This window comes from Erythranthe guttata, chromosome 7, assembly GCF_056151865.1.
Source record: "Erythranthe guttata isolate IM_541 chromosome 7, IM_541, whole genome shotgun sequence".
Classification (NCBI taxonomy): Eukaryota; Viridiplantae; Streptophyta; class Magnoliopsida; order Lamiales; family Phrymaceae; genus Erythranthe; species Erythranthe guttata.
The window spans coordinates 8,401,375-8,414,442 of NC_142539.1; the positions used below are offsets into that span (position 1 = coordinate 8,401,375).

The 13,068-nt window shown below is 31.7% G+C and overlaps 1 protein-coding gene across 1 annotated transcript; it reads left to right on the top strand.

The window, feature by feature from the left end:
* Window positions 1-9,955: 9,955 nt before the first annotated feature.
* On the top strand, window positions 9,956-12,488 carry LOC105972706 (F-box/kelch-repeat protein At3g06240). Its single transcript, XM_088820883.1, has 2 exons — window positions 9,956-10,006; window positions 11,148-12,488. The coding sequence occupies exon 2, from the start codon at window positions 11,369-11,371 to the stop codon at window positions 12,191-12,193; it is 825 nt and encodes a 274-aa protein (XP_088677009.1). The 5' UTR covers window positions 9,956-10,006; window positions 11,148-11,368; the 3' UTR covers window positions 12,194-12,488.
* Window positions 12,489-13,068: the final 580 nt, after the last annotated feature.

The window sequence follows — 13,068 nt, forward strand, 5'->3', positions numbered from 1 at the left end:
TTTTTACCACCATTAGTGCTGACCGTTGACCGCCGTTGATTTTTTGTTTTAACTTTTTGTTTCGGCATTGACTTTTTTTTAATACTAATTTTGACGTCGTTCACCGACATTGTATTATCGGTTAACAATGTTGACTTTTTTTATTTTTCTTGATTTTTTGGAACTTTTTCCCGTGACTTTTTTTTTTCCCGATCAACACAATATTATTATTGTATAACACAATAATAATATTATATTAATATCTAGTATTGTAATATTCAAATTACAAACTTTTAACAAAGTTTTTATCTAAAATTTTGGGGCCTAAATACAATTTAAAAAAAAAATATGAAATCCGTAATATCTTCCCTCATTTTTTTCGTGGAACCGCCAATATAATGCATCCCAAATTTCTTCTCAAAAAAATGTGAAGAAGCTAAGATGAATTATGCATGTGCGGAGTAATTTGGAAATGAGATAACCACTCTAGTACAACAGTTTTAAGGGTTAACATCGACCGTTAATTATTATCTTTTTTTATTTGTCGTAAAAACATCCCGTCATTGAGCTGCATTGACGTTTTGCTTTTTTCTTTTATGTTCACTTCTTTTATGATATTATTTTTATCGCCGATTATCATCTTTGACTTTCTTTTCTAAATTATATTTTTCCCACTACTAAACAATTTAAATAAAAATCAATAAAAAAAATGTCAACGTTGTTAACCCGATATTCAACATCGATCAACAACGGCAAAAAAGATCAATTGAAAAAGAGTCAACCGAGTTAAAAAGAAAGTCAACGTCGGATTACCCGATTTTGAAAAATCGGGGTCATTGGTTAAAATTGTTTAATTGATGAATTTGGGGTTAGATTATGGTTGGATAAAACTTTAGGGGTTTTTTAGAATATTTTGAAAGAATATAGGGGTCTTGTTGCAATTTTCTCAAAGAAAAACCCCGAATTCAACAGTTGATCGTTACTTTTGAACGATCAAACAGACGGAGGGACTAAATATATTAAAATGTGACAACATTAGAGTGTATTTTGTTGACGGTGGTAAATGAGGGACCAAAAGTGAAAAACGTGCAAACTTGGGGGACAAAAACTGTAATTATCACTAAAATAAAATATAATCTTAATAGGCACTGAGTGTATGTTAACACAAGTTTTTGTTTTTTTATGAATTAAATAAATATATTTTGGTAAAAATGCATTCATAACATAAAATATGGTGTAAACAGAAATTGTTCAATTCAAAATCTAAATATTCAAAGAAAATAATAAGTCAAACAAATTAAGTATATATTAACAACTTAAGTATGTATTAGTTCACACTGTGTTTAAATAAATTAAGAGAAATGCCATCTAATATTATATTTCAACATATTGAATACTTTAAATGTGCACAATACTTTTGATGTCACATTATGCTTCTAAATATCTCAATACATAACATCAATGAATTAATATGAAACAATATCTTCTTCCTTTTTTTTTTTTTTTTTTTTTTTTTTTATATTCATTCTTGAAAATGCTCGGTTAAGAAAATACATATGAACTTGTGGATGGAGCCTTCATAGGCCAAACATAGTATTCAAAAGAATACAAATGAGAAGCCACCATCTTCTCTTCTACGAAAAAATCATAAGATTTCATCGTAGACCAATTCCTAGTATCTGGTACAAAAGTACTTAATGATATACTAGGAATACAAATAAGTATTCAAAAGAATAGACATGAGAAGACACCATCTTCTCTTCTAAGAAGAAATCGCAAGATGATTTTTTTGTAGACTAATCCCCAGTATCTAGTACAAAAGTACTTAATGATACACTAGGAATACAAATCAGTATTCAAAAGACAAATGAGAAGGCACCATCTTCTCTTCTATGAGAAGCCACCATCTTTTCTTCTACGAAGTGATTTCTTCGTAGACCGATTCCTAGTATCTAGTACAAAAGTACTTAATGGATACAAATCGTATTCAATGAGATTGAATACAAATGAGACTCAATTCTGTAGTGATAAATCCATAAAGAAAGCAGGGTGTTGGCGAAGGTGTTGCCAACACCCGAGGCTATGTGCTCTCGACTATCTCCAGAAAAGGTAAGAAATGAACTGAGTTCTTCTCCTATTTATAGAGTCCTAGGAGATATAATGGGTTAGTGGGATGGTAGGTTAGTGGATTAATTAAACATGTACTTAAATAACTACCCACTACGGTAAAGGTAACCGCCCACTAACTCAAAATAATAAATCTGAATTGAAAATAATAAATCCTATAATAATAATAATTTCCAAAATATTAAAAATTGATTTGAGAAAGTCAAAAAAATTAAATTATATTTGACTCAAAGTCAAATATCCAACAGGTCATTATCATCGTGGTAAAGGCAATCTCAAGATGAAGATCACATGATCGAGGCGAGGATGATTATTTTGCCGAACTCTCAGTAAGGTTTATGGGCCATAGTCATTCTTCACTGAATGGTGATCTTGTCAAATTTTACTTAGGAGTATGTTCTTCTCACATATTTGTACAAGGTTATCCATATAGATTTCCAAATATTCAAATAGTACATGAGAACAGGCTTGTCTGAAAAAGTGATTTGGAGACTTTTTATCTCTACTTTGTGATTAGATATGACTTTATGATCACCATATAATTTGAATAACTCAACTTGAGGCAATATTAAGTGATATGAATGTCTAATGGCAGCTTGCTATAACTCTTTCATGCTTAGCTTTGTGTATGGAAACAAGGTTTGCAATTTGCAATGTATAACACCACCGAATGTAAAACGTCATTCACACTATGAAAACTATATATGTTGGCTGATTTTTCCTTTCTATATGCTCTATATTATATTTATACTCAATCAAATCGTTGGAACCAGAAGTACGCAAGTATTACTTGACCGTATAAGTCTTTATGTAGTTGAGTTTACATAGATATTTGTTTTAGATGGACACTAAATCATTGATTTGGTGGGAAAATATATTTATCATATACTTGAGAAAATAATGATTCTACCTTCTATATATGGACTGAATCATTGATTGCTTACAGCGAGATCTTACGTTATTCAAAAATCCATTTGCATTATGTATTTCATGCAAGTTAGTTGTCTTGATTTATGTCCCAAATCAACATAGTAGTTCATACATCGTAATCGGCATCCTTCTTGAACTGTCCTATGATATCGATTTCATCACTACAGATGGTAAATGGTTGAAATCCTTTCTTTTTTACCTATTATGATCATTCTTTTCACATTGAGCTCATTTTTTGATCGATTTAACCCACTTTTGTGCCGACTTAACATTGTTGAAAAAGCATAATTCGTATTTTTTCTTTTAATATTGATGACTTGAATTTGAAGAAGATAAAGCACCAAGAGTTTTCTCGTGTTTCCAGTGAATTGAAATTAGCATCCTAATAAATTGTTGTATGGCTGTAAGTCTATAAATAAGAATTTCTTGATCAGATTTGTAGGCAAGTAAAAAAATTATTAAAAAAAATAGAAGAAAAAGAGAAACTAAAATTTCCAGCAATCTCTTTATATCTAAAATCCATTTTCAGCTTTCTTTATTGGGCACTTTACAAATAAGTCACCATCAATGGGTATTTATTCATAAAGAGGTCCAGACAAAAAAGTCTTTTACAAAAAAATCCATACATTGTCGAGAGGTTTTAAAAGACTAAAATAGCCTATAACATTTTAATATGCTCCAATTTCATCATTTATTTTAATTTAACCTCAATTTGACCCCAAAGTTTACAAATTATTCAATTTTGACCCAAAATACATTTTTTAGTACAATTTCGTCCGTCGCCGCTCTCTGGCGTTGACAATTTATTTTCTCTTCCTGGTTTTTTTGCCGCCGGTCTTCGGCGTTGACTTTGTCAAAAAAATTGATTTTTTTTTCTCTAGCATCTTTCAAAATCTTGATAGTAGCTCTCAACAAAATAAATGGTTACACTCACCCGGCTCACATTAATCATGTTATAAATCCAACCTGTACCATAGAGGTAAATTTCCAAGTTCAAAAGAAAATCGGAAAAAGTAATTGTAAAAAAGGAGAACAGAAAGGCAATGGGAGAAGAAATAAAAAAATAAAATAAAAAAAAAAAAAAGAAATTGTACACATACGAACTTGGCAAGAGTTGCAATACCATCTCTAGTAGAAGGTTGTTGACGATTGACACATTTTGTATGTATTCATCTATTATGCTAAAGGATCAACCAAAATTGAGAAATAGAAAATCTCCATTATTGACGAAACACACATACTTCTAACATAAAATTGAAATAAATACTCTACATTTCAGGCATGCATAATTACAACCTACAATAATAAGAAAAATTTCCACATAAAAATCATTAGTGTCAACAAAAATGCTGAAAATTTAACATAGACTTACTTCTTCCAGCTGATTACCGCGAACAAAGATGTTTGTATTGCAGCAGGACGATCGTCGGCCCCTAGGATTTTTTTTTTTTGTTGGGATGGGGGTGGAGAAAACATATAAACCTTAATAATGATATGTAGCGTTTTTCATTTTTGAAAAAATATCAGATTTATAAACCTTGACAAATGATACGTTAGAGCAATGTTAAACTCAATCTCTAATACTTAGGATAATTTCCAAATGCAAATCTTACGAAAAATCTCCAAATGATATGGTAATGAGGTGACATTTGAGATTTTAGAGATTCTTAAGATGACACTTTGGAATTGGAATGTCATATTGATGATCTCCAATTGGAAGAAAAAGTCTTAAATATATATGATTTATATATATACTGTACATATTTATTTTTTAAAATTTTCTCAACTCTGTAATTAATTTAATTTAATTTTATTACATAGTTATTTTTAATTTTTTTTATGTGTAGTTATTTTTAATTTTATAAACATTATTTATTAATAATTTTGCAATTGACAAAAAATAAACATATATTGTTGTATTAAAATATTTTCTATGTTTTATATTTTTTTTTATTATATTTTAAGTTAGGGAAGGGGGGGGGGGGGGGGGGGGGGGGGGGGGAAGAAAAAGTCTTCTTCTTCCCCGATGCACCCCACCCCACGCCACCAACCACCAAACTCAACACTTCTTCTCCCTACGCCGTTGCCCAACCACCGGCTCACCCTTCATACACCCCCGTCTTCTTCCATATCCACAGTCCACAATCGTAATTTTTTTCACGAAGTACCATTTCTCCTCCAATTTCACTCTTCCTATGGCAGCCTATATCTGCAATTTCACTCTTCCTATGGCAGCCTACATCATGGTCCAATTTCACTCTTCCTATGGCCGATGCCGAACTTTTTCCTGATTGACAGGTGGCGGCGGAATGGAACGAGGAAGAAGAGCGTCTTCAATTTATTTTCCTTATTTTGCAATTTTGGAAATTGTAAAATTTACAATTTAGTCGTATAAATTATAGTTATTTATAATTTAATCACTCAATTTTTTTATACAGGGGTATCTATGACATTTCACCCTAGAAATAACATAAAAATTTGCACAGTCCGCGAGTGAGAGATACGATTTGCCTTAAGGGGTCTAGATGCATTGACTTTGGTTACACAGAGGGGCGTTGGTGAGTTTTTTTTTTTTTTTTGACAGAGGGTATTTGCCAATTAGAGATTACACAGGGGAGGTATTTGCAATTAGCTCGATAATTAAATTATCTTCAAACCGTAAATAAATTTCATCATAGCTCTAGTACTTTTCCACCTTCTTCAACACTATTTTATTGGAGTTGTATGTTTCTCTTAAAATTCAAGTTTTAGTTAAAAACACTAATTAATTACTTAATTTGTTTTAACAATAATTTTCTCAAACTTTAAATAATTGAATTAATTTGATTATTCTGACCTAAAATAAATGAACTATATGCGTGATTTGTAGAAATTGCTAGTTTGTATACAATATATATTCATGGTTTAACGAAAAGGAAAAATATTAATTTAAAATTTATTAGTAAACTATTTAACTATTGAATGTTCACATAAACCCTATTTGCTTCTTTTTCTCTCTCCTAAAATAAATCTGAATAAACCCTACTTGTATTAAATCCAGAATGAAATCGAAAATGGAATTTTTTTTTCTCTTTTTGACGGAATATTTCTTTAATAAATTAATAGTTTGAATTTTAATTTTAAAACTCAATAATAATTTACACCTAATATTTTTTTGAGTGTTGTGTGTTGCATCGGAGAAGACAGTAGAAAATCTCAATCTTGTCAATTAGAATAAATAAAATTTTAAGATTCACATTCGGTATTTTTAACCTAGGATTTTTAGAGTTTTTTTTTTAGGTTAGCATTGGAGATGCTCAAAGGTTTTCGGAAAATGTCAGATTTTTTCGGCCATATTTTGTAACATCTCAGTGTTTCGAAAATTATATTCCGTAAGGATGTACACCAAATCATATAATCTAGATATTTTATGAATCGAATCAAATCCGGAAAATTTGGGATTCAAGAGGATTTAAAAACAGAAGTAACAGAATTGGGAGGTTAAGGTTGAGTAATTGAGTTGAGCGGGGACATGGGTAATTGATTTAGGGGGCTTAAAATTAATTTTAATAAGCTAAATAAAATCATAAAAGTTATGAATTAAATAAATGATAATTACAACCATCAAATAAGTAGGAAAAAGACCCCAGACTTTATCGAGAGCAACATTACGAAAAGGAAAAATATTAATTTAAAATTTGTGCGTAAGATGCATGGATTCACCACTTGCAGTCCTTAAGCTCCGTATACTTGCACTCAACCGTAAGCCTAACCCGGTCAACAACATAGTAATATTACTTTGTTACACAATAATAATGAGTTTTGTTGTGTTAATATTACCGAGCTAGAGATTAATATAGCAATATTATTGTGTTAAACTGTAGTATAGTTAATTTTACTGTCAATCACAACAATATTGTTGTTTAAACGGGAAAAAAATATGCTAGAGAAAGAAAGCAAAAAAAATTCGAAAAAGTCAACGCCGAAGACTGGCGGTCAAACGGCGGTGACCGACGAAATTGTCCATGAAAATGCGTTTTCGGTCAAAATTGAATAATTTATGAAATGTGGGGTCAAATTGAGGTTAAATTAAATAAAATGATGAAATTGGAGCATATTAAAGGATGAGGGGCTATTTTAGTCTTTTACAAAAATCTGAACCATGTGTGTTTTTTTTGTGAAACAGTTTATTGTCTGGATTTCTTTATGATAAGTACCCATTAATGAGCTTATTTGTAAAAAACCCATAATTAATTAGTCGTGAAATATTAATCCGATTTCACATAATCCAATATATAAATAAGTACGCATTGATGAACTTATTTGTAAATACCCCATAATTAATTAATCGTGAAATATGAATCTAATTTCACCACATCCAATGTAATAAGATATAGGTAAGCAAACAAGGTCCTTTAAAGTGCGAAACTCCAAATACAGACTATACAGTAATAATATGATTGATCTGATTTGCACCGCTTAACAATCATCTAAGAAACCATTGCCAAGTCGAAAACGGCGGCGACGCAATCCGGTAAGAAAAGCCTTCTCTTCTTCTCTTCCTTAGATTCACAACAAAAATGGAGAATTTAAGGAAATATATTATTACTCCAGGTTTTTTCTTTCATCCCTTCACCCTTGATTTCATTACCATATTGTTTTAAGGATAACTGCTCTTCATTAATCAAATTAAAGCATGTGAGATTTCTGATGCAAATTGCTATTCAAATAATATTCATAATTTAGCACTAATTGTGGATTTATTTTTTTTTTTTTTTTTTTTTAAATTTTTTGTTTTGGGGTTTTAGTATGCTAATAATATCTGACAATTTCTACCAATATTGTTCATCTGTACTAAGAATTCACGATGGAGATGTTTTTTGCGAGTACGAAAATTACTACTTATCTGTTTTCGGAATTGATAAATTGTTATCTTTGTTTACGTCGTAAACTTCGTTTATAAACTATCATTATTCACAATTAGAAGGTTTAGAAAATTGGGGTTGAATCGGAAATGTATCACTCGTATGTTCATGTGATCTGCTTTTGATGCTTGTTCGGTGGTTTCTCTTTTATATTTATTAGGTGTCCTATTGCGGCAGAGAGAAGCGCCTATGAATATTCATGATTTGGGGCAATTAATACAGAAGCGCCGAACAAGGGCAAATTCATGCTCAATTGCCCATTGTTCGCGTAAGTTTTCTTACTACACTACATTTGCCATGTTTACAATTGTGACAGCACGTTTGAGATGACAAATAATAAATGAAATAAGTTAGTTGTGTTTTTTCCTGTTTAGCAAAATATTATTTTCACTTTGATATAGCTGTTAGTCTACGTTTATAATAGGTGATTTATTGATATAGTTACCCTTTGAAGGTTGACTGATTGTTAATGATTCATAATCGACATTTTTAATATGATGATGTTTAAGTATTGAGTCATAGAATCGGAATCTAGTATTTGCGTATTCTAGTAAATCTTCCAAATATTCTTTTTACGATGGATAAAAGTATCTTTGAGTTGCATAAAACAATCAATTTAGTTTTGGTATTATATAGAACCTCGATAATCTAATTCGTTAAATTTATAAGATTAATACATAAAATAAATTCATATAGATGTGATGCAACGAACGAATCTGAATCTGTTTTATTCAATCTTAAGCAAGTTCCATGCATATCAACGTCTTGTTAGTTAACTCTACAATTATTTGCATTGTAGAGGAAAATAAGCAGTAATATAATTCCTTTTTCTTGTTAGTTGCTGTTTGGCCAAAAAACGATAAACTTTCGTTATGTCTCATCCACATCTATCATTTGATCATTAAAGTGTCAAAAAATATAATCAAAAGTACAACTCGATTATCCCAGTAGCTAAGATTTAATTAATATATGCAGGATAAGGAATCGTACTAATTGGAAAATTCCATTCCAATTTCTATTCGAACTATACAATTGGTTCCTAATGAGATTGCGAATTTCAAGTTTATAGCTACTAGAAGATACTACCACGTCACAGTTCTTTACTGCAAGGTAGAAGATATTTACGGTCTGAGTTTGCCGGTATGAAAATTATCCATCTTTTTTCGGGAATTGGTTTGTTTTCGTCTATGCAGTTAACTTCGTTCATGAGATATTATACTCTAAATTTGAAACTTCATAGGTTAATGCTTACAACTTAAAGATTTTCTTGCATTTAGTATATTTTTCTTTCTTGGATTTAATGTGATCTTATTTTTATGCTTGTTCAATTGCTTCGCTTATATGTCTTATTGTGGCAGAGAGAAGCCTATGATTTTTCATGATTAAAGTATTCCGGAATAATTAAGTAATGTTCTTCCAAAATCGAAAATTTTCGAAATTGAATCGGATGAATTCGAAACTTCCTTTCCAATTTCCAGTTGAATTATAAAGTTGGGTCCGAATGAGATTGCAATTTTCAAGTATATATCTTATTATTGCAACCAAACGAGGCCTCAACAACATGACTATGAAAAAATTAAGTTAATTATACTTTTTGCGTGTTAATATTTCTATAGGCAAGTCGAGCAATGAAGGCTTTGGGATGTCTCGTTAGGCTCAAATCGTTGATCGAAGTGCATGCAGAAACTGGCTCATGTTCAATCAGAAAACTGGAGAAGAACACGAGAAATCGAGAATAATACCTGTAATTCACCTGGCCTTATATATTTCCGTTTCAAGTCGAATACTATTATCTTGCATTAGGCGACACTATTTATGGATGAAAAAAATAGTGCATTCTTTATTTTCAGATGTTTTTCGCTCTCTGAAATTATTTCTGTGTTTTTGTTTCATTTCAACGACTCTTGTATGCCTTGAACTAAGAAAAATCGAATTACGACTGACAGATGGGCGAGAATTGTGACGGCAGCACACAGTCTAAAGAGCAGATTGAAGCACATATTCATAATAGGCAAGATGCTGCTCCGAGAAGGGAGTGTCCGTTGGCTTATGCATATTCGAACCAGGTAGTAATATAGCTATCTCTATTTCCTTTTTAGCGACCGTATATTTTAACCTAAAAACTAGTAATACCAAATATTTGCATTGTATAGGATAATACCATGAAAAAAAGTCAATTATACTAAAAGTATTTAAACTGGAAACGGGAAAGCAAAATGATCTTTATTATAGAGAAAAGTGTACGATTATATATCGAACAAGAAAAGTAGGGTTAGCAATCGTGTTTTCATAATAGTACGTGCATGTCGTCCTAATAATTCACGTAGCCTATTACAACTCCCTTTCGATAAGTTTTAATCGACTACGGAAACAATTTAATAACTAAACCATGTATGTATGATCTCGGTCATATTTACTGAATAATTCCTACCCATATGTTTCTATACGTTCACAGGTGTTCTCTTCGAGTATTTCCAGTAAAATGTTAATGGAAATGATAAATTTAACTTAGATTTTGCATTAGTATGTATATAACTTTGAATGCGTATGTAGCTTAATGAATGCTGAGAATCCATCTTCATCACTTGACGATAATTCCTACATCGTAAACTATCTTTATTTTAATTTTTTTTTCAAATTTAGTATGCATCAAATGGAATAACTGTATATGGTAATTATAAACCTTAAAATCATTCAAATTTATGTTAAAAACATTAAATTTGAATTTTTTTAAGACTATCGGTTCGTGTAATAAATTAGCTGTATCCAACTTCATACATTGCCAGAGATAGGATTTTATTACAAATGGCAAACCTCTTAAATGCAGTTATAAACTTGTTAATCGTGTCCAGATTCATTATAACTTCGAATGGAAAAAGAATTATGACGCAATCCAATTAGTCTTTTCCTTACATTTTACAGCCAGCATTACAATTTTTCGAGCATTTCAAATATCGTTACATTCTTAATTGAGGGCCTTTTACGATATTCAGAATCGCTGTTCAATCAAAACCCTAGTGCTATATATTTCTTTTCTTTGTGCAAATAGAACAACAGTCCTAGCCATTCCATAAACAAATAGAACAGTGTTAAATCGATTTTTTTTTCGTTCTTTCTTTCTCCGTTTTTTGTAATTCTTTCGCGCCGAAATGGATACAACTGATCTCCCGTTTCATATCATAATGGTTATCCTCTCGATGCTTCCAGTCGAAGCCCTAGCCAAGTTCCAGTGCGTCTGCAAAGCCTGGAAGAACATAATCCGGGATCCGAAGTTCGTGAAAGATCACTTCCAAATCCAGGCGGCTAAAGGTAAAGACTATCTTCTTTATGTGCCGTTGGACCGTACGATCGAGCGTGCGTTCACGTTACTTTGTGATGAAACGTTCGATCAGGCCCTAGAATTCGAAATTCCTTCCGAGTTTCGTGATATGAGCTTCATTATAATTGGTTCTTGTAACGGTGTATTGTGCTTCACTGATGCGAATAGCTTCGGTAGCACCGTGTATTTGTGTAATCCCTCGATTAGAAAATACAGGACAGTAATTAACCCAATGTTTGATGGTGTTGAATTATCGTGCCAAGGTGATGTCGATTTTGCTTTAGGGTTTGGGTATTATGAACACACGAACGATTACTTGATTATTAGGATTGCTATCCTAAGTGACGAGGAAGATGAGGCAACTAGCAAAGTCGAGGTTTATTCAATGGTCGCAAATTCGTGGAAAAATCTGGAAGTGGATCGCTTTCCATGGGAAAGGATCGAATTAAAATCGGAAGCTGTGATGCGTGATTCGGTTCATTGGAAGGCGGATTACAGAGATGGGGACGAGGGTATTCCGGTAATTTTGGCGTACCGTATGGGAGAAGAGGTGTTCCGACAGATAGGATTACCTAATTATAAAGCCGATGGGAAAGGCCTGGTCGAACACATTGGAGTGTATAAAGGGAATCTTGCGATGTTCGTATTTCATCAATCGGATCACTTTTCTTGGCACAAAAACTGCCACTTGTGGGTAATGAACGAGTACGGAGTGGTGAGTTCTTGGACGAAATTATACACTGTAGTAATAGATGCCGGAGTTGTTACTCCGATTATGTTTACGAATAACGACGAGATTATATTTGAAGACGGCGAGTGTGATTTGACCGTATGCCACTTCGAAAGAAACACGATTTCGTACCTTGGAGTTGAAGATCAAGGTTACCTTAATTTCGTGACGTACAACGGTAGCCTTGTTATGTTGGAGGACTAAAAAAAATGGCATTTGGTCTGTTTTTTTATCGACGAAGAAAGGGTATTCGTAATCCTCTCAAAGACTTTTTTTTTTTTCTTCTTTTCTTTTCGTGTGTTTAGTTTTTGAATTATCGTTCAGATGGAGTATTTTGTTCGTTTGATTAATTCTGAATTACCATGATTTTCTATGGTAAGTTGGACTTTGAATAGTTGGTTATTAATTGATCATTCGCCATCAATGTTTTTGAAAGTTGTTTCCGGATATGTATGAACGATATCGTTTGATTGCAATGAACTATATACTTATTATATAAGGGATGTTTTGTTTGTAACTGGTAGAGCTAATACAAGGATGCTAAATGCGATAAAACCTTCTCGAAATTTAAAGATTCTAATTTAAAGCTCGATTTACCGATCACTTATGAGACTCTATGCATCCCAAAAAAGAAGGATAAATAGAACTTAATTCCTCATAATTATCTTCCATTCTTCATTGATTGAATGTGACAACATTGTTTTTGTGTCCTCAATATTTGAAAAAAATTATGAAAGTAACTAAGATTACACTTGTTATATTTTGTTAAACATTAACAAAATTCTATTTAAGCCAAAATTTCTTTTTGATAAAATAGAATTCGGCATGAGCGTTTGTTTAGTTTTTCTTTCAAAATTGTTCTAAAAACATGTTCAGATTATAAATCTTTTTGTTGATTCAGATTATATTCTAGCATTCTTCGGATTAGTAATAAGTGTTACATAGCTCGTTGGTGAGTGTTTGCCCGAGGAAGATAATCCAACCCCAGAAAGAGCCAAACAAAATTTGAATTTTTGGAGGAACTAGAAAACACAACATGTGTTGCACGTGATTATATATAATTTATGATTAATTAATAA

Coding starts and splice junctions, on each gene's coding strand:
- LOC105972706 (XM_088820883.1), top strand. CDS start 11,369: ATGAGCTTCATTATAATTGGTTCTTGTAACGGTGTATTGTGCTTCACT.